The sequence below is a fragment of the Erpetoichthys calabaricus genome, chromosome 13, assembly GCF_900747795.2.
Source record: "Erpetoichthys calabaricus chromosome 13, fErpCal1.3, whole genome shotgun sequence".
In the NCBI taxonomy this organism is placed as follows: Eukaryota; Metazoa; Chordata; class Cladistia; order Polypteriformes; family Polypteridae; genus Erpetoichthys; species Erpetoichthys calabaricus.
The window spans coordinates 54,071,117-54,098,427 of record NC_041406.2 but is presented as its reverse complement, the minus strand read 5'-3'; the positions used below and the strand labels follow the sequence as shown (position 1 = coordinate 54,098,427).

General features: G+C 38.5%; 1 protein-coding gene across 1 annotated transcript in view; it reads right to left on the bottom strand.

The window, feature by feature from the left end:
- Nucleotides 1–27,311, bottom strand: part of si:ch73-345f18.3 (uncharacterized) — a 38,997-nt gene that overhangs the window by 9,484 nt on the left and 2,202 nt on the right. The window contains exons 2-3 of the mRNA XM_028818289.2: nucleotides 11,842–11,896; nucleotides 264–473 (exon numbers count right to left, since the gene is read on the bottom strand). Coding sequence (XP_028674122.1) covers nucleotides 264–473; nucleotides 11,842–11,896 — 265 coding nt within the window. The remainder of the gene's footprint in view (nucleotides 1–263; nucleotides 474–11,841; nucleotides 11,897–27,311) is intronic.

Genomic DNA, 27,311 nt, shown 5'->3' with positions numbered 1-27,311 from the left:
GAGTTCTGTGGGTGCTGAATTTATTACAGTACTGAATAACGGATGGGGCATCTTGACCAAAGCTTCTGAAAGTGCAACATAAACCAATTTTTTTTTTTTTTTTTTTTAAACAGTATAAGAGATTAAAACCAAATGCAAGATGAATCAAAATATTTCAGCATTGTATAATCAGTAACATGATTATATACTTTGCAGATTAAAGAAATTGTTAAAAAAAAAAGCATGTTAAAATGCACGGTAGTATACATATAGACAGTACTTACTGTGTTGCTCTCTTATTGTATGGAAACATTCACTAAAGGAACTTGCAGGTGAACATTTATAACACTCTTTTAGCAGTCTTAATTTTTCAGTCAGGCTTTGATGATGCTCTTGCTGCTTATTAAAGGTGTCAGCAATATCCATGAATCGTCTATCAAGCTCTAAAACTCCCACATGCCGAAGAAATATTTTACCACTTTTATATGCCACATCTAAGGAGAAATTGGGGGGGGAAAAAAAGCACCGTAAATATTTTCAGATAGTCAATTTTACATATCACCATTTGCTTGGAACAATGTTTTAAAACTACTGCCAATATTCAAGTATAAGATCACACTAACAATACCTTTCTTCTACTCATGACAGATGAATAGAAAATAAACTAAACAGAAAAATAAAAAGAGAGAAAAATTACAGTGGGTCTTCTATTTTTCTAAACATGGCAACATAATAGATGCCATATAGATTAACAAGCACACCTTTGTTAAACAGAGTACCATGATTACTCCAGAAACAGTGGCCAGGCTTTGTTTTTTATTGCTATTTCAACAGAAATAACTTTTAATATGGTTACTCAAAGCAGTCTCTGGCTACATATACAGGATTTTCAAATACTTGATTTTTAATGGTTTTTGGTTATTGGTGTACATAAAGATTTTTGGGGGTTCTATGATTTTAACATAATGTTACTTTTCATTGCCATTGCAACAGGATGTAGATCTCAATAAATAATTCTTAAGGGAAAAAAAAGTAGAATAGGTTGCTTGAAAAAAGGAATCTACCTCCGTTAGAATAAATTAGCAAATAGTTTATTCCCAGTCAGAATATGAACAAAACAACTTAACTTCTTAATAGTAAAATGTTGAAATCATCAGAATAAGGCCTTTTTTGGCTGGCGTGCTTTACCATCTTTCATAGCAGATTTAACTATTATAACTAACACCATGTGAAAGGGCACCTTTGTTCACAGCGCTATCAAATGCAAATGTCTAACAGAAAGGTTGGAGTGATTCTGCACTAAGCAGCAGGAAAACAGAAAATGATTATAACCATTTTCAGAGGGCACAGATCTGTCATAATATTTCATCATCTGAACTTTTGTCCGATGCACATCTTCTTTCATTAATGTGTTAAGTTGACGAGTACGGCTGAAGTGACAGCTCCTGCTGTGTAGAACAATGTTAATTCTGTCCTTATAATATGTAGCAAATCCCAACAACTACTAAAACAAAAAAAACACAACATAAATTCACAATGTGAAACTCTGTAACAAAGCAATTTTGAAAATGGTGGGTGAAGGTATCAAAGAGAGTTTTGCTCAACGAATGGCATCGTGGTTAAAGATGGACTGACATAGAGTGACTAAATGGTTGAGGACTGGCAAGTTAACATGCACATGTAATCAAGTGATCAGCTTAGTCATCTGTGTTATCTGCACCAAGAGTTAATTAGATTATCACCTGCATATCAGGGATAAATTGCTAAAGCAAGGAGGCCAGTTTTTGGGATAGTTAGATGACAGAAGTGAAGAGGCCTGTCTGAGTATTCTTCTCAACTGCCTAAGGTGGCAAAGTCTCTGCCTGACTTCACTGATAACAGAATCTGTATGCAAGTTCCTTGGCAACATAAACCCCAAAGTACTTATATCTGTGTACCACTTCTAGAGGTGAATCACTGATGATGAAGGGGTTTAACTTTTCTTTCAAGTTTACCTAAAATCCATGACCATCTCCTTGGTCTTGCTGATATGCAGGCTTAAATGATTGTCCCGACACCACTGTGCAAGGCTGACCACTTCATCCATGTAGTAGAGGTCATCCTCCCCTAAACTGCAGCCCACACTACTGTGTCATCCACAAAGTTCACAACAGAGTCAGAGCTATACCTAGCAGTATAGTCATAGATATACAGGGTATAGGGCAAATGACTAAGAATATATCTCTGCGGTACTTCTCTGTTGACAGTGAGGGTGTTTGAAATGATACTGCCCACCCGCACTCCTTGCAGTCTCCAAGTAAGAAAATCCAGGACTCAACAGCAAATGGAAGCGTCAAATCGCAGGTCATTGAGCTTAGCAATCAGAATGTGGGGGACTATGGTGTTAAACACTAAACTATAATCTGCCAACAGCAGTCTCACAGAACTCCTACACCTGCTGTCTAAGTGATTTAATGTGGAGTACAGTAACTCTGTGATGGCATCGGTAGTCACCCAATTTGAGTAATAAGTGCAGAGGATCAGAGATACACAGGGCCTTTAACAAGCCTTTCAAAGCTCTTTAATCACTACATACATCATTTATTATCACATTTCTCTTAATGTCAAGCATGTGAGCACAACTCTTGCTACCAAAATATATGAACTAAGTAACAGGTAGCAATTTCCCTGAAACCCTATATTCCTGTAAGCGCCTGCCATAAGGTACTACAAGGTATATAATCTTAAGCTTTATCAAAGTTCACAAAACACACATAGACAGGTCTGGCAAAATCCCAAGGCGCCTTGCGTATCTCAGCAAGGAAACAGAGTTGGTGTGCAATTCCACTGTCAGGACAGCATCCACGTCCCTCCTCTTAGATTGGAGGTTTAGGTCTCAGGTGAAGCCTTAGTTTTGGTACATGTACGTTAGATTTAACTTGGAAGGTAAACAGTGTGATCACTTTCCAAGTGTAACACTCCCCATCCCGCCACTTTCTATATGGCAACCAGCACTTCTTTTTGTCAGTCTAAAGGCAGCATTGACACCTTCAATGCAACACTGAAGAGAAGTGTGAGCTAAAGCAACTCCACAATAAACAATCTACAGTATTTATTTTATTGTATTTAATCAGCATTTCCTGTTGTACTTAATCTTTCCCTTTGACTTTGTCACTTTGGAGCTTTTTAATTACTGCAGCAACCTAAGATATGGACCCACCCGCAGCTGGTGCTCCTCGCACTGCCTCCTCGAAGAGGTGTATCCACGGAGTTTAAGAGTTTTTTTGAATCAGTCCTTCTGTCTCTCAACAATATCCTAAGTTAATGCAACCATTTCCCAATTCTCTGAACCAGTCTAACTTGCATTTTAGGATGGATAAGTAGTTATTTCCTTAAGCTAAACAAGGGAAAAAAAATGTGAACAACAGTTGTTAGCAGGAATGAAAAAAAAGTTTGGGCCTTAGAAATAATCATGATCACCTGGCACTACAAGACAAGGAGAAAGTAACAAATTCAGGTGTTATTATGGACATAGACCAAAACTTCAAGTCTCATATTAACCATTTTACCAGGATTGTATTTTCATTTTTGTAAGTTAGACCTCTTATAACATCACAAGATACTAAAAAATCAATTCACTCTTTTGTTTTTAGCAGACTAGATAACTATATTACACTCAACCTAAGAAAGACAAAAATAGAATACAGTTAGTTCAGAATGAATCTCAGCCAGTAAAAGAAAATCTGAACTCATCTGAAAGGTCTTAGCATTGTTACATTGGTTACCCGTGTCCTTTAGAATCGATTTTACAATACTATTAATGGTATAAAGCTGAGAACAATCTTGCTCCATCTTATATTTTATAGTGCTTGCCCCCTTATATATCCAGCAGAAATCTTAGATGCCTGAACAATAGTTTGCCTGTTATTCCAAGAGCTAAGCATAAAAGAAGTGGTGAAGCGGACTTTTGCTGTTATATGTCAGAATGTCTTACCCATAGAGAGACGCCAGGCTAATATCATAGAACATTTTATAAAATAATCTACTAAAAAGTAATAGGTTCTATATGCATTGCAATATCATATAACAGATTTGCAAGCATCATTTACTACTATTGTTAATTTTCTTTTCCAGTTTTCTGCAGTTTTGCACCACCACCGTCTAATCAAAGAATGGTGCAGCTGTTTGTGATGTTAGAAAGAATTTGGATACTCCAACTGTCGATGGGATCCACTGCATTGAATCATCTAGGAAGAAACACAAAAACAAGGAACTACTACCAAATATAGATGTGCTTAAGAATGCCCCACGATTATTTGGCAATGGAAACTCTGTGGGTTTACTTTGTTTAGCATCTCGCATGCTAGAGTTTTTGTTTTTCTCTCCTATCTGGCAATATAACCATAGTATCAGACTTATTATAATAATTGGAGATTTAAACAAAAAACAACAGCAAATAAATCCATAATTAAGAACATTGTTTTAGCGGTGGGCTGGCGCCCTGCCTGGGGTTTGCTTCCTGCCTTGCGCCCTGTGTTGGCTGGGATTGGCTCCAGCAGACCCCCCCGTGACCCTGTAGTTAGGATTGGATAATGGATGGATGGAGAACATTGTTTTATCTTGTTTATCTCTATTATGTTTGTATTGATTTATTCTTATTTATAATTTTTGCCATTTCATTTATTTATGCATTTATATACTATACTCTTCTGTTCCTAGTTTTTTTTCTTGCTTTGAGCTATACATGTTTTGTAAGAAAACGTGCTATAGTAACAAATAGTTATTTTTGAAAACAGCCTGAATGACATTCTGCCTACCCAGTTGAGACATCAAAATGGTGTGCTAGAATCTCGAGGCCATCTGAAATTTAACCTTCATGGCTTCTCCAAGTTCGACCCACACAGTGGCTTTTGCTTTAGCCACTGCTGTACCTTTTTCTTTTTTAGGCTTACCAGTATGTCTCAGGCAACTTTGGAGACGCTACTACTAACACTGCATAGAAGGCAGCTTTCTCCCATTTGACAGCTTTCTTTACTTCTGGTTTCTACTACTGAATCCTAGGATTGCCAGCATGGCAGGCACTATCAAGCTTCATGCTGCATTTATTTATTACTGAGATATTCAAGATGGACTGTATGATCCTAACTAAATTGCTGGAGAAACTCACCTCAAACTGAATCATCCTATACAGTGTAAGTTTTGACTTGCATACAAAATAGGGTTACAAAATCATTGGGAAAATCATAACCTAAATTTTGTGCAAATCGGAACTTGTAGCAAAAATGTTCATTATTAGAAATACTGGCAAAATTGCATAATGCATTATTAATTCTTTTACTGAAAGATATTGTTTCACTGTCATTTTACTAATAGGTTTGAAATAATCACTGCACTTTAAATCACAAAACACAAATAATGTAAACTGCAATAAACCACAGGTATATACATTACTTGTGTTTATATTATGTTGATTTTATGCTTAAGCATCCTCCAGTGTTTGATAGTACATTACCACAAAGTTGTAAAAGGTATAATGATGCCAAGAAAAGCCACCACTAACTGATGAATGATGTCTCATTAGAGATGTGCTGTTTGCTGAGGGACCGCTAAAGGTGTCCCCTTCCCCTCCCACCAGCTACAGTTAGGTCCATAAATATTTGGACAGAGACAACTTTTTTCTAATTTTGGTTCTGTACATTACCACAATGAATTTTAAATGAAACAATTCAGATACAGTTGAAGTGCAGACTTTCAGCTTTAATTCAGTGGGGTGAGCAAAACGATTGCATAAAAATGTCAGGCAACTAAAGCTTTTTTTTAAATTTTTTTTATATAAACACAATCCCTTCTTTTCACTAGCTCAAAAGTAATTGGACAACTGACTCAAAGGTTATTTCATGGGCAGGTGTGGGCAAGTCCGTCGTTATGTCATTATCAATTAAGCAGATAAAAGACCTGGAGTCGATTTGAGGTGTGGTGCTTGCATGTGGAAGACAGTGCTGTGAACAGACAACATGCGGTCAAAGTAGCTCTCCATGCAGGTGAAAGAAGCCATCCTTAAGCTGCGAAAACAGAAAAAACCCATCCGAGAAATTGCTACAATATAACGAGTGGCAAAATCTACAGTTTGGTACATCCTGAGAAAGAAAGCAAGCACTGGTGAACTCAGCAACGCAAAAAGACCTGGACTTCCACGGAAGACAACAGTGGTGGATGATCGCAGAATCATTTCCATGGTGAAGAGAAACCCCTTCACAACAGCCAACCAAGTGAACAACACTCTCCAGGGGGTAGGCGTATCGATATCCAAGTCTACCATAAAGAGAAGACTGCATGAAAGTAAATACAGAGGGTGCACTGCAAGGTACAAGCCACTCATAAGCCTCAAGAATAGAAAGGCTAGATTGGACTTTGCTAAAGAACATCTAAAAAAGCCAGCACAGTTCTGGAAAAACATTCTTTGGACAGATGAAACCATGATCAACTTCTACCAGAATGATGGCAAGAAAAAAGTATGGAGAAGGCGTGGAACAGCTCATTATCCAAAGCATACCACATCATCTGTAAAACATGGTGGAGGCAGTGTGATGGCTTGGGCGTGCATGGCTGCCAGTGGCACTGGGACACTAGTGTTTATTGATGATGTGACACAAGACAGAAGCAGCTGAATGAATTCTGAGGTGTTCACAGACGTACTGTCTGCTCAAATCCCGCTAAATGCAGTCAAATTGATTGGGTGGCGTTTCATGATACAGATGGACAATGACCCAAAACATACAGCCAATGCAACCCAGGAGTTTATTAAAGCAAAGAAGTGGAAAATTCTTGAATGGCCACCTGATCTTAACCCAATTGAGCATGCATTTCACTTGTTGAAGACTAAATTTCAGACAGAAAGGCCCACAAACAAACAGCAACTGAAAGCCGCTGCAGTAAAGGCCTGGCAGAGCATTAAAAAGGAGGAAACCCAGCATCTGGTGATGTCCATGAGTTCAAGACTTCAGGCTGTCATTGCCAACAAAGGGTTTTCAACCAAGTATTAGAAACGAACATTTTATTTCCAGTTATTTAATTTGTCCAATTACTTTTGAGCCCCTGAATGAAGGGATTGTGTTAAAAAATGCTTTAGTTGCCTCACATTTTTATGCAATCGTTTTGTTCACCCCACTGAATTAAAGCTGAAAGTCTGACACATGCATGTGAAAGTACAAAATAACTGAAAATGGTGACAAAGCCCATAAATCTCATCTATACGAATACAGGGACCTGATTAATGGTCCAACTATGACATATTATTATGCAGATGTATACACAGCTAACTGGCTGTGGCCATTTAAAGTTGTGTGGCACTGTAAAGGACATACCGCATCTCAAAATAACATCAAAGGTCAAATTGGTGATGATTCTGACAGAAAAACGTATTGGTGGGGTCTGTAAACAAGAATCGAGAATACAACATTATGTAGTATTCAGCTAATTTTTATATTTTTGTGTGTACTGGAGAAAGATCATGCATCAACGTGACATAATCCTTTAAGACTAGAATCCCTGAAGCCTAAGAAAAAACTTGTAATCCCGGCCCACCTTAAATTCCTTCGCACCTCGCCATCAGCGTCTTTTGTTTTGTAAATGTATCGATCAGCACAAGCAGCCAGCTATCCACCCCCACCACTTGACAGAGCTCAACTCGGGCAAAAAGTTCTCCCAGCTCAAGCCAAGGCTACTTATCTGCATGTAACGTCCCTGGAGTTGCATAGGGTAAATAATACAGTATATCGTTATTTCGAAAACATGCATTTCATGTGTGTTCCATGTCTACAAAAATCTGGGTAAGTGTAGGATGAAAGGAAATGTGAGGCAAGAAATGCTGAACACGTACCTAAAGCACAACCTTTTTCCATGTTATACTAATAATGATGTGAAGTGTATAATGTGTGAAGACTTTAGTCCAAACATCAAACACGTGCGCTTTTATTCAAAAATATAACCAAAGTTTAAAAAAAAAAAAAAAAAAAAAAAATCATTCAATTTACATGTTGCCGTCAATAAGTTACAAACCCAAGCTCAAATGTCAATTGACAGAAAGTGAATACGTATTCCTGGATGGTGTAAAAGGTATGAGCTACTGTTTTATAACCAAAAGGTTGCAGGTTCGAGACCAATCATCTAATTCACTGAAATATTCACTGTGTTAATATTGTGGTAGAAGATGGAGTGTTATGCACTTGTGTACAACAAATCTTTATAAATAAACGTTGCCGTAAAAAGTTGCAGGTAAACCTCCCCCTTCCCACCCCGTATATAAACTGGGCTACATATGCATTTACTATTTGTCCAACCCTGCTAGTTCTAACACCAGATGAAAACACCTGCCCACCACCAGGTTACCAGAGAGACCCAGTGGCTCAGCCAACAGATGGGTTGTTAACATATACTCTGCATTATCACATTTGCCAGCTACACAGCTTACTACTCTGAAAGTTCTTGGATGACACGGTTTTTAATGTTACTAATCCTTTCTTCTTTACCTACTCTCCAACACACCCTAATAATATGTACTTTATTTCTTGACAGAAAGCATATCCATAGTTGCCCAGACAGCATTGCAAGATACGTTCATTGGTACATCTTCTACTGCATAATAGGATTGTACATGATTCCTTAAATACCTCCCAGATATCTTAACAAGGAGGCTGTGAGGAGAATGAAAAAGGGCATCCACCATTTCATACCACTGATAAATGGCTCTGGATATGGAGACTGAAAACCTCAAGCATTACAGATAGTGACAAACTTCACTGTGGAAGTAGTCAATGAAATGTCTGCTGTATTGGTAGGCCTATGAACAGTCACTCTGCAAAACCAAATGGCTCTTCATATGCTACCTGGCCAGCCAGGGAGGCACTTGTGCAGTTATTGGGACCCCGTGTTGTATCTACATTTATGATGCGAGTTTTAACTTTTCCTCGATCTCAGATCTTATTTGACATGCTTTGAATGAATTGAACAAAATGGTGAAAGCAATGACCACTGGTTAACTGGCCCGATGAACGACATACCTCAATGGTTGCAAGGACTAATTCTTTTTATTGCATTTAAATTTATTAGCTTAGCAGACACTTTTACAAAACGTAACTTACAAAACAAGTCAACATACAGTAATTGAGTAAACACCAGTACCAATCCTTTGGTCACCCCATACTTGCTTGCCAAATTCATGGCATTTTTCCATGTCAGGACACAGAGCTGGATCTACACAAGAGGCAGGATTTAAACCATTTAAGAGCATTCATAGTGATACGGAGGTCAGGCTTTATGGTTGAAATTTGCAATGGTATTTTGTTTAAGATAATCAAATGCTGTATGTTAGTGTGCAAGGAAACTATAGTTAGCAACATGGTTGTTGTAATTTTACTGTTAATATGGGAGAAGACCCAAAGAACTTCTTTCTGAACTGAACTTTCTCTCTCTTGTGATATTAGGATGAAACAAAAGAAGCCGATTAATTGTCCTAGAAGAACAAAAAAGGGTGGAATTGTGAAGAAAAATGTATTTTTAAAAATTTTTCTATATGTGTATTTTCATATTTCTATATAACACAGGATTGCTACTAGACATATTCTAAAATGATGACAATCTGATAATGTGAAAAGTGGTCTTCCTTAAGCTTCTGACTCTCATTTTAACTTTTCATTCCCTTGGAAGGTATCTAACCACTTTCTAGCTGTTGAGATGTACATACATTTTCCTTTATCTTAGACCTTTATAAGCTTAGGAGTTTCCTGGTTTAGGCAGAATTTTTAAGTAATGACACATGCTAAGCCTCAATCATTAAAGTAGAATCCATGACAAAGGCATGACATGATTTGTCTTCATTTTAACTATTACACACACAAAATATGGAATTTCAGTAAGGTTGTGCAGAGTTCTGACATCTACTCTATGCATTAATAATTTAAATTCAACCAAACATTTGTAGCCGCTGCTCCACGGTTCTGGAATGCCCTACCAGTGAGCCTGAGAACACAGCAGATTGTGGGCTGTTTTAAAAAAACAGCTAAAGACTTTTCTAATTTAGGAAAGCATATTAACAAGAATGCTAGAATTATTGTTGTTTTATCACTGTTTTTATCTTGCCTTGCCTTAGTTTTAATCTTTTTATGTTGCACTTTGAGATTTACTGCTAATGTAAAGTGCCCCTATAAATAAAATGCATTACTATTATTATTAATACATCCTGCAACCACTGTGGCCCTCCATGACCAAAATTGCTAATCCGTATCCAATAACTAAACATTACATGCTGAACTGATATTATAACTTACCAATTTTGAAATAGTGTAAAGCATTACATTCCTGTTCCCTATTGTATCTTATGGATAATTATTTTTACGGTACAGTACAGGCATCGGTCTTAAGTTTTAGATACTGTTATCGGCATAAGATGCATAGCCATTATGTTTACTTTAGAGGAGATTAGAAAGGAGTCCCCGTGGACTATGATGTTTGCTGATGACATTGTGATCTGTAGCGAGAATAGGGAGCAGGTTGAGGAGACCCTGGAGAGGTGAAGATATGCTGTAGAGAGGAGAGGAAGGAAGGTCAGTAGGAGCAAGACAGAATACATGCGTGTAAATGAGAGGGAGGTCAGTGGAATGGTGAGGATGCAAGGAGTAGAGTTGGTGAAGGTGGAGGAGTTTAAATACTTGGGATCTACTACTTGGAATGATCTTGGGATCATCTAAATACTAGAGAGGTGAAGGAGAGTACAGGAAAGGTGGAATGGGTGGAGAAGAGTGTCAGGGGTAATTTGCAATAGACAGGTATCGGCAAGAGTGAAAGGGAAGGTCTAGAGGAAGGTAGTGAGACCAGCTATGTTATATGGGTTGGGGACGGTGGCACTGACCAGAAACCAGGAGACAGCATCTTTAACTCTGCCACCTCCAGGTCTAAGATGTGCATTGGGTGTGACGAGGATGGATAGGATTAGAAATGAGTACATTAGAGGGTCAGCTCAAGTTGGATGGTTGGGAGACTAAGTCAGAGAGTCAAGATTGCGTGGATTTGGACATGTGCAGAGGAGAGATGCTGTGTATATTGGGAGAAGGATGCTAAAGAGGAAGGCCTAAGAAGATTTATGGATGTGGTGAGAGAGGACATGCAGATGATGGATGTAACAGAACAAGACACAGAGGACAGAAAGATATGGAAGAAGATGATCCGCTGTGGCAACCCCTAACGGGAGCAGCCAAAAGAAGAAGGTGGCGGCATACTTATAATCATGTCTGATTTAGATATAGAAGTATAGACACAGTCTGAAACTGTTTAAACAGTCTTTTTGTTTTAAACAGGAAAAATAAGCCATGCTTTTTAAAGTGTTTAATATTTATAATAAAAATGTGTGGAAAGCTTTAGTACTTCTGACTCGTGCCTAAAATGAGAGACACTAACAATTGGGTCTTAAATTTCAGATTTAGAGAAAGAAAGAAAAAAAAAAAAAAAAAAAAAGATAGCCACCTTTTTACATTAAGAATAAAGTGTGCAATATAAAGTAAAGCAGGAACAACATTTTCTGTTGTATGAAAGGCTTAGTAGAAAGATAGGTAAATAATTTTCATCTTCTCATTTAGTTGAAAAACAAAAAAAAAAAACCTATTTAAATTTTTAAAAAGTTTACCTTTATTGTTTATTTAATTAAAAGTGGCTTCTGGTTAGCCTCCAAATGAGTTAAACTTTATTTTCTGGTGTTTTAAATATTTCAGTTAGAAATATTATCAAAATCATTTGTTTTTGTATACATTATTATTGAACCTAAACACCACATAGAATGGAGTGGCACTTCAAACAAGTCACTCATTATCAATAAGGACTTGAACTACATACCTTGTGTGGATCGATATACTTTTCTTGCAGATTTGGCTTGCATTAAGCTCTGCCTCTGCAAGAGAAAAATTATAAACAATTTTAGGATGAAATATGAAGAAAATGTGGCAGCACTCCACAGTGCCCTTTTGGCTTATGACAAAAACAAAGGAACAGTCAAAAATGAGATTACTTTTTCTAAACACAACAACAGCCAGATTAACAGTTTGATAATCAGAACAATTAAGATGCATATTACATGAAGTAAAAATGTACTGTTCTAGTAAAAGGCTCCTTTGTCACATCTTTAAACACAATTCACATTCACCACTGTAGCCAAAGCCCAGGAGCTGTTAGAACCGTAAAATGAATCTAGGAATCACAATAACCTGACCAAATATTAGTGACTAAACAGGCTATTACTCAGAACATCTGCTTAATTACAGCATCACCCAAATTCCAAAAGAGATTTTCAGTAGTAAAGGGAAGGTCAAGTGCTCATTTTCCTTTCAGTTTGTATTCTTGAGAATGTACTGTATTGTTAACACCAGAGGTGGAACTACTTCTATAAGCACCTGCTAAGCACTGCTATACACACCAAAAACTTCAATGAAATACTGCCAGCAAGTATAATAAATGAAGGCATTTTATAAAGCAGTTGTATTACAGGTATATAGCATAGGCTGAAGCCAATGTTATAAAAACAGTTCAATTAAAATTTGCTGAAAATTATGTATACTCAAAATAATTATCCAAACTAAAGAAATTAAATAAAAACAACACATATATACTGTAAGTAATCATTTATATACGTTGCTTTTTAAGCCCAAATAACTGATCATTCAATCAATATTTTGTACATATACTGTAATACCATTTTCAACAAGCATACTACTCTTTAAAAAGAAAAGAAGAACATAACACCAACTGAAAACAATTGAAAGTTCTTTATTCAACAAGTTCATCTGTCACATATTCAAGAATAATCTCATACCTTTCAAACTTTCCTAGTCCATATGGGTCCCAATCATGGTTGCTTGCCTTTTCGCTCTTTTAAACACTAGACATCTGGTACATTTCAAATTTATAACAAATGACACAAACAGGGGGCAGTATTGTAGAAACACACTCACAGAGAATACTAAAGAAGACAAGATATAAAGTCAGGCTTATTGTCATCGCTGTATAGATCCATGTAATATGTACTTGCATGTCTCCTCAAAACAGTTGACTGTATAGTCTTAAGAAGATCACAGCAAGTTGTAGACAGCTGCAGTGCCCATCAGTTAGTCAGTTGTGGAGTGCGACACCTCCAGCAACTCAGAGCGCTCTGTGACTTGCTATGACAAAAGTCAAACTGCTTTAATTTTAGTGGAACGAGTCACTAGTCACAAGGGTAGCCTTTAATATTTAATAGCCAATACGCTGTCAAACAGAATTACAATGCCCACAAACAGTGAGGAACCCTGGCAGCTACAAGTACAATACAATTTATTTTTGTATAGCCCAAAAAAAAAAAAAAAAATCACACAAGAAGTATCGCAATGGTCTTTAACAGGCCCGGCCTCTTGACAGCTCCCCAGCCTTGACTTTCCAAGAAGACAAGAAAAACTCCCCTAAAAAAACCCTAGTTGGGAAAAAAAATGGAAGAAACCTTGAGAGAGGCAGTTCAAAGAGACCCCTTCCCAGGTAGGTTGGGCATGCAGTGGGGGTCAAAAAGAACGGGGTCAATACAATACAATACACAGAACAGAACAAATCCTCAATATAGTATAAAAATAAAAATTTTACAAGTACGGAGCAGAATTTAACAGTAGATTATATCACATAATATGATTTGGATTTGTTTAGAGTCCTGGAGACCTCAGCCATCAAGCTGCCTCCCCCATTTGGCCATTCCACAGCTGAAACAGCACTGGGCCAGCCAATCCAATAAAAGGACCCCTCTACCCCACGATTCCTGCGATTCTCCATCAGGGATGACTTTGCCGTAGGCAGGCAAAACAACTTGGTAGGTGGTCCGTGGCACCAAGTGCCACATTTGAGTACCAAGAAAAGAAACAGAATAGGTGAAGGTTAGTAACCAATTACAGTAATCCCCCGCTATATAGCGGTTCAGCTATCGCGACCCGCTACATCGCGGATTTATTAATATTATTACTACTAGGGGGCTCCGCTCCCTGCTCGCTTCACTCGCCCACCCCCAGGTTTGGTTTACCGGATAATTTAAAGAGATTGTTATTTTCATGGGAATTGTTACATATGCATTATTTTCATTTTTACTTTAAAACTTTTGTAAAAACAGTATTTGTCCTTTATTTCCTGCCCAGGGCGTGGCTAAATCTCTTTCTCGCGGCACTTATAACGCTGCTCGCGTTGCGAAGGGGGGGGGGGGTCGGATCAGCTACTGGCTTTTTGCTGCCTCTGCCAAGATGCCTGTTCTGCTTGTTGCTCTGTACATTCTGAAGGAGGAGGAGGAGAAGTTTGGGTTGGGGGAGATTTGGAGTGGTGTGAGGGCTGAACACACACTAAGGAGAAGTGCTCGGATCATCTGCTGGCAAGCTGCATGATCTACTTGTAGTTGTTTTAAGAGCTGGAAGCACCTAAAGTTTGTCTGCCAAAAGCATTCCAACAACTGCTAGGTTAGATATCAGTGAACTTGTTTTAAATTGTTTGTAAGTAGGGCGTGACGTGCAAAGTCACCGTCTCACGGGTTTTGCTTCCTAAGGTTGTAATGTCTAGTCTTGCGTGTCGTCAAAGTATCTCTCCCATAGACATAGAATTACTAGACGCCGCAAGACCAGCAGCATCGTAATCAATGTCGCCGCCATATTGCGAGTGGCACTGTTGTGGAGTGAAGTAATGGATAAAGATGCCTCACGCATGTGCTGGTTGGGCTTGTACAAACCGCTGTAATTCCCCGGGATCTGGTTTGGAGCATACATTTCATAGGTAATGCTGAACAATTGTTTTGCGTTATATTTGGCCATTAGAAAATCCCGTTTTATAATCTTAACTTTAGCTACGCCAGGCTAAGCTAGCAAAGCTTTGCATTTATGTGCTCAAGTGAGCCTCCAAATCAACGTTTTGGCTAAACGTATTTAGTCACTAATCTATGTAGATTGAGAAATGTTAACAGCTAACAACAAACTTTGAAGGTTTCCCAAAGAAATCCACCTCAGGAAGCAGTGGGAGGTAGCCCTTAGATGGGATTTTGAGAAAGCTGTCCTGTGATGTGTGCTGTGCTAGTTTGGTAACAGATGCTGTAACGGCATCATATGATCAAAGCTACCACTTGCTCACATTAAAAAACAAAGGAGGTTTGACGATTCCTTCTGAGGGTACAGTCAAGGTGGTCAAAGTAGCTGAGTGTGTTATCCGACAGTTGACATTAGGGCAAACTGTCAGTGAATCTTTGATCAATCAGTTTGTTCGGGCTGAGATTGGTTCAGATGATGTGTTTTTGTCTCAAGGACCACATTGAGGAAACACAGTTTGAAATTGACAACCATCATTTTATGCTCATGTCTTTAGTTGTGACGGTCTTCCACAAACTAAGGCTGCTCCATATTGCCAGACTGAATTCTCAAATTACAGAGTGGCAACACACGGAAAAAGCTATGTAAGACAGTTCTGTTTCATGGATTTTAGATGCTATCCTGTATATATTTAAGTAACCACATTGTGTGTGTGTGTGTGAGAGAGAGAGAGTGTGTGTGTGTGTGTATGAGAGAGGGATTAAGAGATAAATGAATGAAATGTTTTCAGAAATTATTAAGCCAATTTGTATACAAGAAAATTGTTAATTTTTGTCATTGAGTGTATCATTTCACTGTTAAAAGAAAGAACAGACTGCCAGTTGCAATCTAACTATTTTGATTTTCAGACATTGTTCAAGTTTTCGTCTCAATAATTAATACATTTTATTTATATAGGCGCCTTTCTTAGCACTCAAGGTAACCTTACAATAAAATTAAACATTAGTAAAATTAAAACAAGAGAATGATAAATCAAAAAGCAATAATTAGAAAACACACAAAGATAACTGTTAGTAAGAGTGCAAAATTCACAATTGGTATGCCAGTTTGAAAAGATAAGTTTTGTAGGTAGTTTTAGAATGTGTTATTGAATCAAGCTGACGTATATGAGAGGGAAGAGAATTCTCGAGTTGAGGAGCACTACGAGAGGACACTCGAGCTCCCATAGAACTAAGTTTGATGTGTGGTACAGAAAGTAGAGCTGCAGATGAGGATCTGAGTGAACGAGAGGAGTGTAAGTCTGGAGGAGATCAGTGAGGTAGGGGGGAGCGAGACTGTGGAGAGCTTTAAATGTTAAGAGCAGTATGTTGTATTGTATTCTGTAGTTAACAGGGAGCCAGTGAAGTTGAGACAGAACAGGTGTAATATGTTCAGTGGATTTAGAAGTTATTATTCTGGCAGCAGTATTTTGAAGAAGTTGTAAGTGATGGATAAGTTTTTGTGGGATGCCAGATAGAATAACATTACAGTAATCTATACGTGAGGTGACTAGGGCATTAAACAATACTTCAGTACTGTGCTACATAAGAACAGGACGAAGTCTAGAAATGTTTCGGAGATGGAAGAAGGCAGTCCAAGAAACGTTACTTATATGGGAGGAATTATTTAATAATGATAATAATTATTATTAATTAATTAATTTATTATTATTATTGTTATTATAAGTGTATAAATGGATATAAATAATTGCATTTAAACATTCGCCAAAATCTGTTGTATGTAAACAATACTGTTTTAAACATTGTTTCTTCATCAGAAAACCCGGTTTCCGCATCTACCTGTATTAGTTTAAATGGCACTTTTGCCCCTCGCAATATGGCGGATGTGCTGACGTATCGTGTTGACTGGGCAACACAGTGAATGCAGCGTCTATCTATATATGTCTATGGTCTCTCAGAGATGATCTGGTCTTGATCGCTTCACTCAACCTCCCCGGAGGCGTGCCATGCTCCTGCCACTTTGCGTCTCTTCTGCTCGCATTGTGAAGGGATGGAGGAGGGGGGAAAGTTGAACACATGCGAAGCAGAACTGGACGATTCAGCTACTGGCTTTGTGCTGCTTCTGCCAAGATGCCTGTTCTGCTTGTTGCTCTGTCTCACTGCCTTGTCTTGCGTGACATTAAAATGTTTTATAATAGAGAGATGTTACTCATATCCTTAGCCCGACATCCACATATTATATGTGTTTACAAAGTGTGTTTTAATAAGTTTACATGTGTTTAAAGCATGTGGGATGGGTATTTTAAGGCTTAAACTGTAAAAAAAATATATGTTCTTTCTATATCGCGGATTTTCACCTATCGCTGATGGGTCTGGAACATAACTTCTGTGATAGGCGGGGGATCACTGTATAACGATCATGTTACTTATGTTTTAGTGCTAATGACTAACAACAGAGATGCAGTCTGTACAGTTAATCAGCAGCTCTAGTCAGTCTTTAGTGAGTCTTCAGCCGGGATTTAAAAGCCGAGACTGAAGGAGCATCTCTTATAGTAGCAGGCGGACCATTCCACAGTTTAGGGGCCCTGTAACTAAAAGCTCAACCTCACACTGTCCATCCATCCATTTTCCAACCCGCTGAATCCGAACACAGGGTCACGGGGGTCTGCTGGAGCCAATCCCAGCCAACACAGGGCACAAGGCAGGAAACAATCCCGGGCAGGGTGCCAACCCACCGCAGGACACACACAAACACACCCACACACCAAGCACACACTAGGGCCAATTTAGAATCGCCAATCCACCTAACCTGCATGTCTTTGGACTGTGGGAGGAAACCGGAGCCCCCGGAGGAAACCCACGCAGACACGGGGAGAACATGCAAACTCCACGCAGGGAGGACCCGGGAATCGAACCCAGGTCCCCAGATCTCCCAACTGCGAGGCAGCAGCGCTACCCATTGCGCCACCGTGCCGCCCCCTCACACTGTTATTTTATTAATTCTTGGAATCATAAGCAGACCGGCACCTTGAGATCTTAATGTGCGCTCTGGTTTGTAAGTCATGATAAGTTCAGACAAGTAAGCCAGACCTTGGCCATTTAATGTTTTATATGTTAAAAGGAGGATTTTGAAATTTGCCCTAAACTTAACCAGGAGCCAGTGTAAGGATTTAAGAACTGGAGTTGTGCGTTATTATTTTCTTGTTCTTGTAATAATTCTTGCAGCAGCATTTTGGATTAACTGGAGGCTGTATAAAGAAAAGTTTGAACATCCAGTGAACACCACAATGCAGTAGTCAATCCTACTAGAAATAAATACATGAATGAATTTCTCAGAATCCTATTTATAAAGCGCCTTAATTTCCCAACATTTTTAAGATGGAAGAAACATGATTTGGACAACTTTGTAATGTGCGCTTTAAATGACATGCTAGAGTCAAAGATAACTCCTAGATTGCGGGCTAATTCAGTAAAATTAATGTTGATTCCAACCGAATTAAATGATGACAAAATATTGTTGTGATCAGTGTCATTCCCTCCAACAATTAACATCTCTGTTTTATCGGTGTTTAAAGATAGGTAGTTCTCATCCATCCACTCCTTTAATTCACTACCATCGGAGAAGCTTCAATTTATCTAAATGAAAGGTATAACTGGGTGTCATCTGTGTATGAGTTAAAATTAACATTATGTTTCCTAATGATAGATCCCAGCGAAAGCATGTAAAGTGAAAACTTTAAAGGTCCCAGTACTGAGCCCTGCAGGACACCATATCTCACTTCTGTGTATAATGATGGAGTACTGTTAGCACATTTCTGTACATATTGGAATCGATTTGATAAATAAGAACTAAACCAAGCAAGCACAGTGCCTGTACGCCCCAACATCATTTTCTGGCCGGTGCAGTAAAATGGAATGGTCAGTGGTGTCAAATGCTGCACTTAAGTCTAACATAATTACAGTGGAGTTTCCTTCATCAGAGGATATCAGAATGTCATTTACAACTCGTGTTAGTGCCGTTTCTGTACTATGACCAGTGCGGAAACCAGACTGGAATTTCTCAAATAAATTGTAATGCATAAGGTGTGACTGAAGCTGATTGGCGACTACTTTTTCTAGTATTTTAGAGAGAAAGGGTAAATCCGAAATAGACCTATAATTATTTAGTAATGGTGGGTTTAGGTCTAACTTTTTAAGTAATGGTTTAATGACTGACACCTTTAGTGCATCAGGTACTGTTCCAAGCAAAAATGAACTATTGATAATGTTTAGAATAGGCACTGCAAGAACATCCATTGCACTTTTTACTAGTTTTCTTGGCACTGGATCTAGGGAACAAGTAGTGGGTTTCATTTTAGAAATTAAAGTTAAGACTTCCTGCTCAGTTACAGGATTATAATTACTGAAGTGCTGAATGCAATGTGAGGCAGGGTCTGCTAAGCTAGTATGCGGCTTGTACTGTGATGCTGAGATCTGGGATCTTATATTTTTAATTTTCTCATTGAAGAAGTTCATAAAGTCTGTACTGCTAATATCTGTTGGTATTTTGCACTGTAGATCTGAATTCCCATTTGTTAATTTAGCCACTGTTCTAAACAGGATCCGAGGATTTTTATTATTGCTATCTATTATTGTAGAATAGTATTCTGAGTGAGCTTTAAAGAGAGCTTTTTTATATTTTTAACACTCTCTGTCCATGTAATTTGAAAGACATGTAGCTTTGTTGTTCTCCATCTGCGCTCCAGTTTTCAACACTCTAATTTAAGAGCTTGAGTGTTTTCATTAAACCAGGGAAAGTTTCTATGTGCTTTGATCACTTTTGTTTTAAAGGGAGCCACTGCGTCCAGAACATCTCTCAAGGTCACATTGTAACGTGATGTTAGCTGATCTAAATTGTTTTCCACGTTTACATTTGATGTTAACTGATCTAAATGGTTGTCCACAATTACACTTGACTTACTCAAAGTATCTATAAATTTTGAAGCAGAATTACAATCTAGATGTCGCACTGTCTTTGTTTTAATCTGTGAGTGTGTTGGCAAGGGCAGGACTAAATCAAATGTAATTAAGTAGTGATTGGAAATAACTTCATTTAATGGAGTAATATTTAAATTTTGAATTTCAACTTTGTAAGTTATAAATGTGTGGTTATGATTATGAGTTGGACCTTTGACAATCTGACAAAATCCTACTGAATTTAACAAATAAGTAAAATATTTGCTATTAGTGTCAGTTTCCACATCAATGTGTACATTGTGAATTTCCCATTGGGATTAATAAAGTATCTATCTATCTATCTATCTATTAAAATCCCTCATCAATACTATGTGATCATAATTTATAGCCAAATCAGATAAAAAGGTTGCTAAATTTAGTCATGAACAATGAATATGGCCCTGGTGGTCTGTAGACTACCACTATAATTGTGTTGGAATCTGTTTTAATAATTAAAATGAATGCCTCAAAAGGATGTAAAGTCGCCTAAATTTTTAGATGTGATTTGCATTTTGTTACAAAGAATTATTCCAAGACCTCCTCCTTGACCAGAATCTCTAGACTTATGAAATAACGAGTATCTATCTGGTGGCACCTCATCTAGGGGAACAGTGTCACATTTACTAAGCCAGGTTTCAGAGAGAAGACACAGATCAGATTTTGTACTTAATATCATTTACCAAAACAGCTTTACTGCCAAGAGAGTGAATGTTCAATAAGCAGTATTTAAAACTGTAATTAAAGTGACTATTTTAGACTATGCATATAGACTTGTTGAACTTTACTGCTAGCTGTTTGATGTTTCATGATTGTCATATGTGTAAAAAGAAAAAAAAAAAAAAAAAGATAGGTGAAGTCTGTGGCTTAGTCCAGCGTGCTCCAAGTTGACTTGCTGCCAAAATGGATAAGTAGTAGCGCTTTCAGGACACAACACAAAATTTGGAATTGTGATGAAAAATCAAAAGATAATCATGTAATTTAATTCCCCATAAGTCCTTACTGAATAACTTTACACAATTCCAGTCAACAAAAAAAAAAAAAAAAAATAGTAACCACAGTATAGTCATTAATTTCACAAGCTGTCTGACTAGAAGTATTGATGAATATGTAGAGTCTTGCAGTGTCACGTCTGACTAACTGGTCTCCAACCCCTGTCTTTCAGGTAGGGGGGCTTGGCCGCCTTAAAAAGTGTCAAACAGCATCCCCAATCTCAATTTGTACCTCTCTCTCTCTCTATCATATACCAGTTAAACCCATGTCTCAATTCACTTCCTCACTCCGAGCTCAGTAGGTCTCAGTAAGTCAAAGTGTATTAACCCATAAACACCCCCAAGGTAATTTCTGGTCATGCCCCAGCATTAATTTTGGGATCAGGGCAGTGCTACATTTGCAGTAGGTAAACTCCTGAGCCATCAGTTTACTTTATATGGTGACATCTTTATGGCAGCTATATCATTGCTTCGCCACTTAAAGAGACAAACCAACTGCTACTCTACCAGCCTAGGACCATGCCTTCCATCAAGAGAAACAATTAACAAACATTCATATCCTTTTTCCAGACTGAACTGTGAATGCTTTAAAGAATACTCCCAAAAAAAAACAAAACATTTTTTTGCCTGTTCTATACCCCAAGTTATTTGGAGTGATGGAAAAAATAAATTGTCAATCTCATGTTTGAAAGGAGAAACAGAAAAACAAATCCTGATACAATGGGTGCTAGTAGGCCACAATGCTGAACAGCTGCAAACAATACAAAAATGTTCACAAAAAAAAAAAAACACAATCTTTAATTTACTTACTGTATGTCACATATTCCACATGTCAGGTATCCAATCATTTGCTGACAAAGTTCCAAACACATTTATTAAATTGTTAAAATATTACAAAATAAACCATTTTAATACAACCATCTCATAAATGAAAGAGGAGTGAAATGAGAATAAAGTGAGCTGAAGCCCATAAAACTCCACCCACTCCAAATGCCCACCTAGTAACTGTTCACTCATTGGCTATCATTACCACATCACGTGATAAAAACAATTCAGAGTAGGATCTCAGAGATATGTAAAACTAGAGGTTAAAAGGTTAAACAAAGCCTTGTGAAAATACATGCCTCGATATTTGTGCATATCCAAGATGCTTCAACAACCTGAAAATCAATTCATCACTGTCGCTAATGAAAAACATGGAAGTACTTGATTTATGGATTAACAAACAAATAAGGGGAGAGGAGAGTCTTCAATTCAAAAACTGGACTCTGTTTGAGTACATTCCTGTTGTGCACAAAAGAATTTTCTGGAAGGGGTTTATTTAACAATATTTTAGCCAAAATGCACATTTGTAGCACATAACTGGATACCTGACAAGCATATTATGCAACGTGAGTAATCAGAGATCTATTTCATAGAGGTTTTGATATTATTTATGGTTGTTCAGCATTGGTCCCCATTGAGATCCATTTTATCAAGAATTTTGCTATCTGTGTTCTGTCATGAAACCTTAACTGTCAATATTGAAAAGAAAAAGTAAATGTTTTTGTGGTTTATTAGTTTAAGCAGTTTGTGTTCTGAAGGCTTTACAAACAAACATTTTTCCTGAAACAGTACTTTCTACAAAGGTTTATGCATAACATTCATCCTTCTATTTGTTGAAACTGTTATTTAGTAGAGTGATGTCGGACAGCAGAAGCCTTTCCAAATAATAATAGGCAAAGTGAAAATCTAGTCCGGGAAGAGGCACTATTCTATTGTAGGACACGGACACACACACACACACACACACACACACACACACACACACTTAAAATTAGGTAAGTTCACAGTTGCTAGTTATCGAGCAAGCAAATACAAAGTCAGTTGTAAAAACAGAACAGTTTGGGAAGACATTTGCTTTTTATATGTACTAGCGGGCTTCGCTCGCCAACCCCCCAGCCTGCTCCAGACGCCAGCCACTTCGCATCTCTGCTGCTTGCGTATGTGGATTTCACTTTCACCAAACAATATTTTAAATTCTCACGGATACGCATCTTCATTGGGAAGAAACACTACTTTTCTCTGATGGCAACACGAATTAGACAATCTAAAAGTGTCAGATTTAACGTTTCAATCCGAACAATATATTTGATCTCTTTTCGCTGTACCGTTACTTTACCGAGTAATAATTTCCGTTTGTTTGCGCTAATGCGATCTTTACTATAATTTTTTGTGACTTTTGAATTTCTAGTACTTTTATTATCTCTACCCTGCTCTGCATGTGTATCGCACCAACGTTTTTGAATTCTTTACGATGTTCTACTTTGTCATCCTTGTCTTATTTCCGGCCCCAGGCATGGTTAAATCTCTTGGCACAAAGTCTCGTCTCGCGGGACGTGAAAGTATCTCTCTGGAAAAAGTCACATCTCGTCCCAGGCTAAAAAGTCTTGTCCCAGGATTTTTTAAATATTATATATATCTTTTATTCAAACTTTACATTTCTTCATTCGGTGACAACATTCATCCAAGCAACTTGTAAACTGCACCGTCACATCTATTTACATATACAGAGTGAGAAAAATTACAGTGCATCTGGAAAGTATTCACAGCGCATCACTTTTTCCACATTTTGTTATGTTACAACCTTAATCCAAAATGGATTAAATTCATTTTTTCCTCAGAATTCTACACACAACACCCCATAATGACAACGTGAAGAAAGTTTACTTGGGGTTTTTGCAAATTTATTAAAAATAAAAAAACTGAGAAATCACATGTACATAAGTATTCACAGCCTTTGCTCAATACTTTGTCAATGCACCTTTGGCAGCAATTACAGCCTCAAGTCTTGTTGACTATGATGCCACAAGCTTGGCACACCTATCCTTGGCCAGTTTCGCCCATTCCTCTTTGCAGCACCTCTCAAGCTCCATCAGGTTGGATGGGAAGCGTTGGTGCACAGCCATTTTAAGATCTCTCCAGAGATGTTCAATCGGATTCAAGTCTGGGCTCTGGCTGGGCCACTCAAGGACATTCACAGAGTTGTCCTGAAGCCACTCCTTTGATATCTTGGCTGTGTGCTTAGGGTCGTTGTCCTGCTGAAAGATGAACCGTTGCCCCAGTCTGAGGTCAAGAGCACTCTGGAGCAGGTTTTCATCCAGGATGTCTCTGTACATTGCTGCAGTCATCTTTCCCTTTATCCTGACTAGTCTCCCAGTCCCTGCCGCCGAAAACATCCCCACAGCATGATGCTGCCACCACCATGCTTCACTGTAGGGATGGTATTGGCCTGGTGATAAGCGGTGCCTGGTTTCCTCCAAACGTGACGCCTGGCATTCACACCAAAGAGTTCAATCTTTGTCTTATCAGACCAGAGAATTTTCTTTCTCATGGTCCGAAAGTCCTTCAGGTGGCTTTTGGCAAACTCCAGGCAGGCTGCCATGTGCCTTTTACTAAGGAGTGGCTTCCGTCTGGCCACTCTACCATACAGGCCTGATTGGTGGATTGCTGCAGAGATGATTGTCCTTCTGGAAGGTTCTCCTCTCTCCACAGAGGACCTCTGGAGCTCTGACAGAGTGACCATCGGGTTCTTGGTCACCTCCCTCACTAAGGCCTTTCTCCCCCGATCGCTCAGTTTAGATGGCCAGCCAGCTCTAGGAAGAGTCCTGGTGGTTTTGAACTCCTTCCACTTACGGATGATGGAGGCCACTGTGCTCATTGGGACCTTCAAAGCAGCAGAAATTTTTCTGTAACCTTCCCCAGATTTGTGCCTTGAGACAATCCTGTCTCGGAGGTCTACAGACAATTCCTTTGATGTCATGCTTGGTTTGTGCTCTGACATTAACTGTCAACTGTGGGACCTTATATAGACAGGTGTGTGCCTTTCCAAATCATGTCCAATCAACTGAATTTACCACAGGTGGACTCCAATTAAGCTGCAGAAACATCTCAAGGATGATCAGGGGAAACAGGATGAACCTGAGCTCAATTTTGAGCTTCATGGCAAATGCTGTGAATACTTATGAACATGTGCTTTCTCAATTTTTTTATTTTTAATAAATTTGCAAAAATCTCAAGTAAACTTTTTTCACGTTGTCATTATGGGGTGTTGTGTGTAGAATTCTGAGGAAAAAAATGAATTTAATCCATTTTGGAATAAGGCTGCAACATAACAAAATGTGGAAAAAGTGATGAGCTGTGGACCTGGGTTCGATTCCCGGGTCCTCCCTGCGTGGAGTTTGCATGTTCTCCCCGTGTCTGCGTGGGTTTCCTCCGGGCGCTCCGGTTTCCTCCCACATTCCAAAGACATGCAGGTTAGGTGGATTGGCGATTCTAAATTGGCCCTAGTGTGTGCTTGGTGTGTGGGTGTGTTTGTGTGTGTCCTGCAGTGGGTTGGCACCCTGCCCAGGATTGTTTCCTGCCTTGTGCCCTGTGTTGGCTGGGATTGGCTCCAGCAGACCCCCGTGACCCTGTGTTCGGATTCAGCGGGTTGAAAAATGGATGGATGGATGATGAGCTGTGAATACTTTCCGGATGCACTGTAGGTTTACAGTTGTTTGTATGGGGAAAAAAAAGACAGGTTATGATTATTAAAATAGCTTTATAAACTTTACTAACTCAGAAGAATGTCACAGTGGCACAGTGCACTTGGGTATAATCCTGTAAGTGCTCAAATTGCCGGCTGACATTATTTCATTACCTAAAACGGGTAAGGAACCTCTGGCCTCCAGGCCGTTTATGGCCCAAAAGTCAATTTAATCCGGCACACCAGGCAATTCATTAATTATTTTTTTCATTAATGATTAATACAAAAAGCAACTCAAAATAAAAACAAATTTGGCAATTATTTTTTTCTCTGAAATAAAATAATAAAATAGAGGAGAGGGTGGCTGGGTGGCAGTCTGGGTCACTGTCAAAGTTGTTACAGCTCGAAACATCCTAAACTGGATGAGGTGAAAGGACATATGCACTTGAATAAAGTTAACACTCTTTGATGGAGTTTGGATGCCCTACAAGCTGCTTTCACAAGATTGTGTTCTGACAGGGATGCTGTCATGCAGGCAAGTTTTATGGTAAGCAAGCTAATTGCTAAGAAACTGAAAACTCATTCAGGAAGAGAATTTGTGAGGGAGTGCCTTGTTGCTGCTGCAGAGCTGCTAGCATTGGACAAAGTAAAATACTTGTCTCAAAGAACCGTTGCAGAGCATATTACCGAGATGGCACAAGATATTGAAAATTCCTTGAAGGACACTGCACAAAAAAAATTGCAGTATTTATCTCTGACCTGTGACAAAACAATGGAAATAACCAATACTGCCCAATTAGCCATTTTTGTGCGAGGGATTACTGATGAGTTTGATACCAGGGAGGAATTGCTGACTTTGCAAGCCGTGCATGACACTACTAAAGATGAGGATTTGTCTGAGCAAGTTGTTTTAGCTATTAGCAAATTTGAACTACCATTTGAAAAAATGAAGAAGCTTTGTCACAAATGAAGCCCCTGGCATTGTTGGCCTGCAAAAGGGATTGACAGCATTGGTTAAAAAAGAAATGAGTCATCTCAGTCTCAAACCAAGTGATTCAGTTGTATGACACTATATTATACATCAAGAAAGCCTGAGAGCACATTCCCTGAAGTTCAAAAATGTAATGACAACTGCTTGTTTCCTTCATAATTTTCATCAAAAGCATACGTCAAAGCACCCACCACCTCAAGGAGCTACTCAGTAAGCGTGAGTCGGAGTATGGACAGTATGTATTAAGTCATCTTTTTAGTTGTTTGCTGGCCTCACACCGACCAGCAAACACTTGTCCATATGGTTGTAAGTACTGCCATTGGACGTGAAGTGTGTGTGTGTAGCTTCGGTATTCTTTCCATGTTATTGTGGCTCATCATTTTTCACCACAAAGCGGTTTAATTCTAAACTTAAGGTATTGCCATTTCAATTCAGGCAGTTCACAACCAACAAATTCTTCTTATTGTGAGGTTCTCACTTTACTTAGTGTTTAATATACGGCTTTGTTTTGTCAGATAAGAACAATGTCAGAGGATATCACAATGATTTAATGGCAATCTAAACATACCAGACACCAGCATCTCATCATTTGATTTTCTTTTTTGTGTCATGAAAGGTGCAAGACTGAACATGTTTCGCGAGTCACTGACAAAAAGACACAGACTGTTTAGTGCATGGGCCAATTTAGGCAGGCAGGGAAAATTTAACAACAATAAACAGCAAACCTTACACCTTTGTCATTGATGGTGTATTGATGAACAATAAATTGGCAGAGTTTAAGTGAATCTGACCTACAAAGGACTGGTGCCTCAAGCATAACTGTTCCTTGCCAAGCAGATGTTGTTACGGAGTTAAGCTTTGGTTGCAATAATTCATACAGTGCAGAAATCACCTATTATTCATTTGGCACCAATGCCTACACTGCCTTACACACATAGTATGCGCAAACAAAAGATGTGATAAGCTCTGTATCAGCTACAGTAATCACATTATATGACACGCCAATAACAGACAGAGTAAAAGTTACCGCAT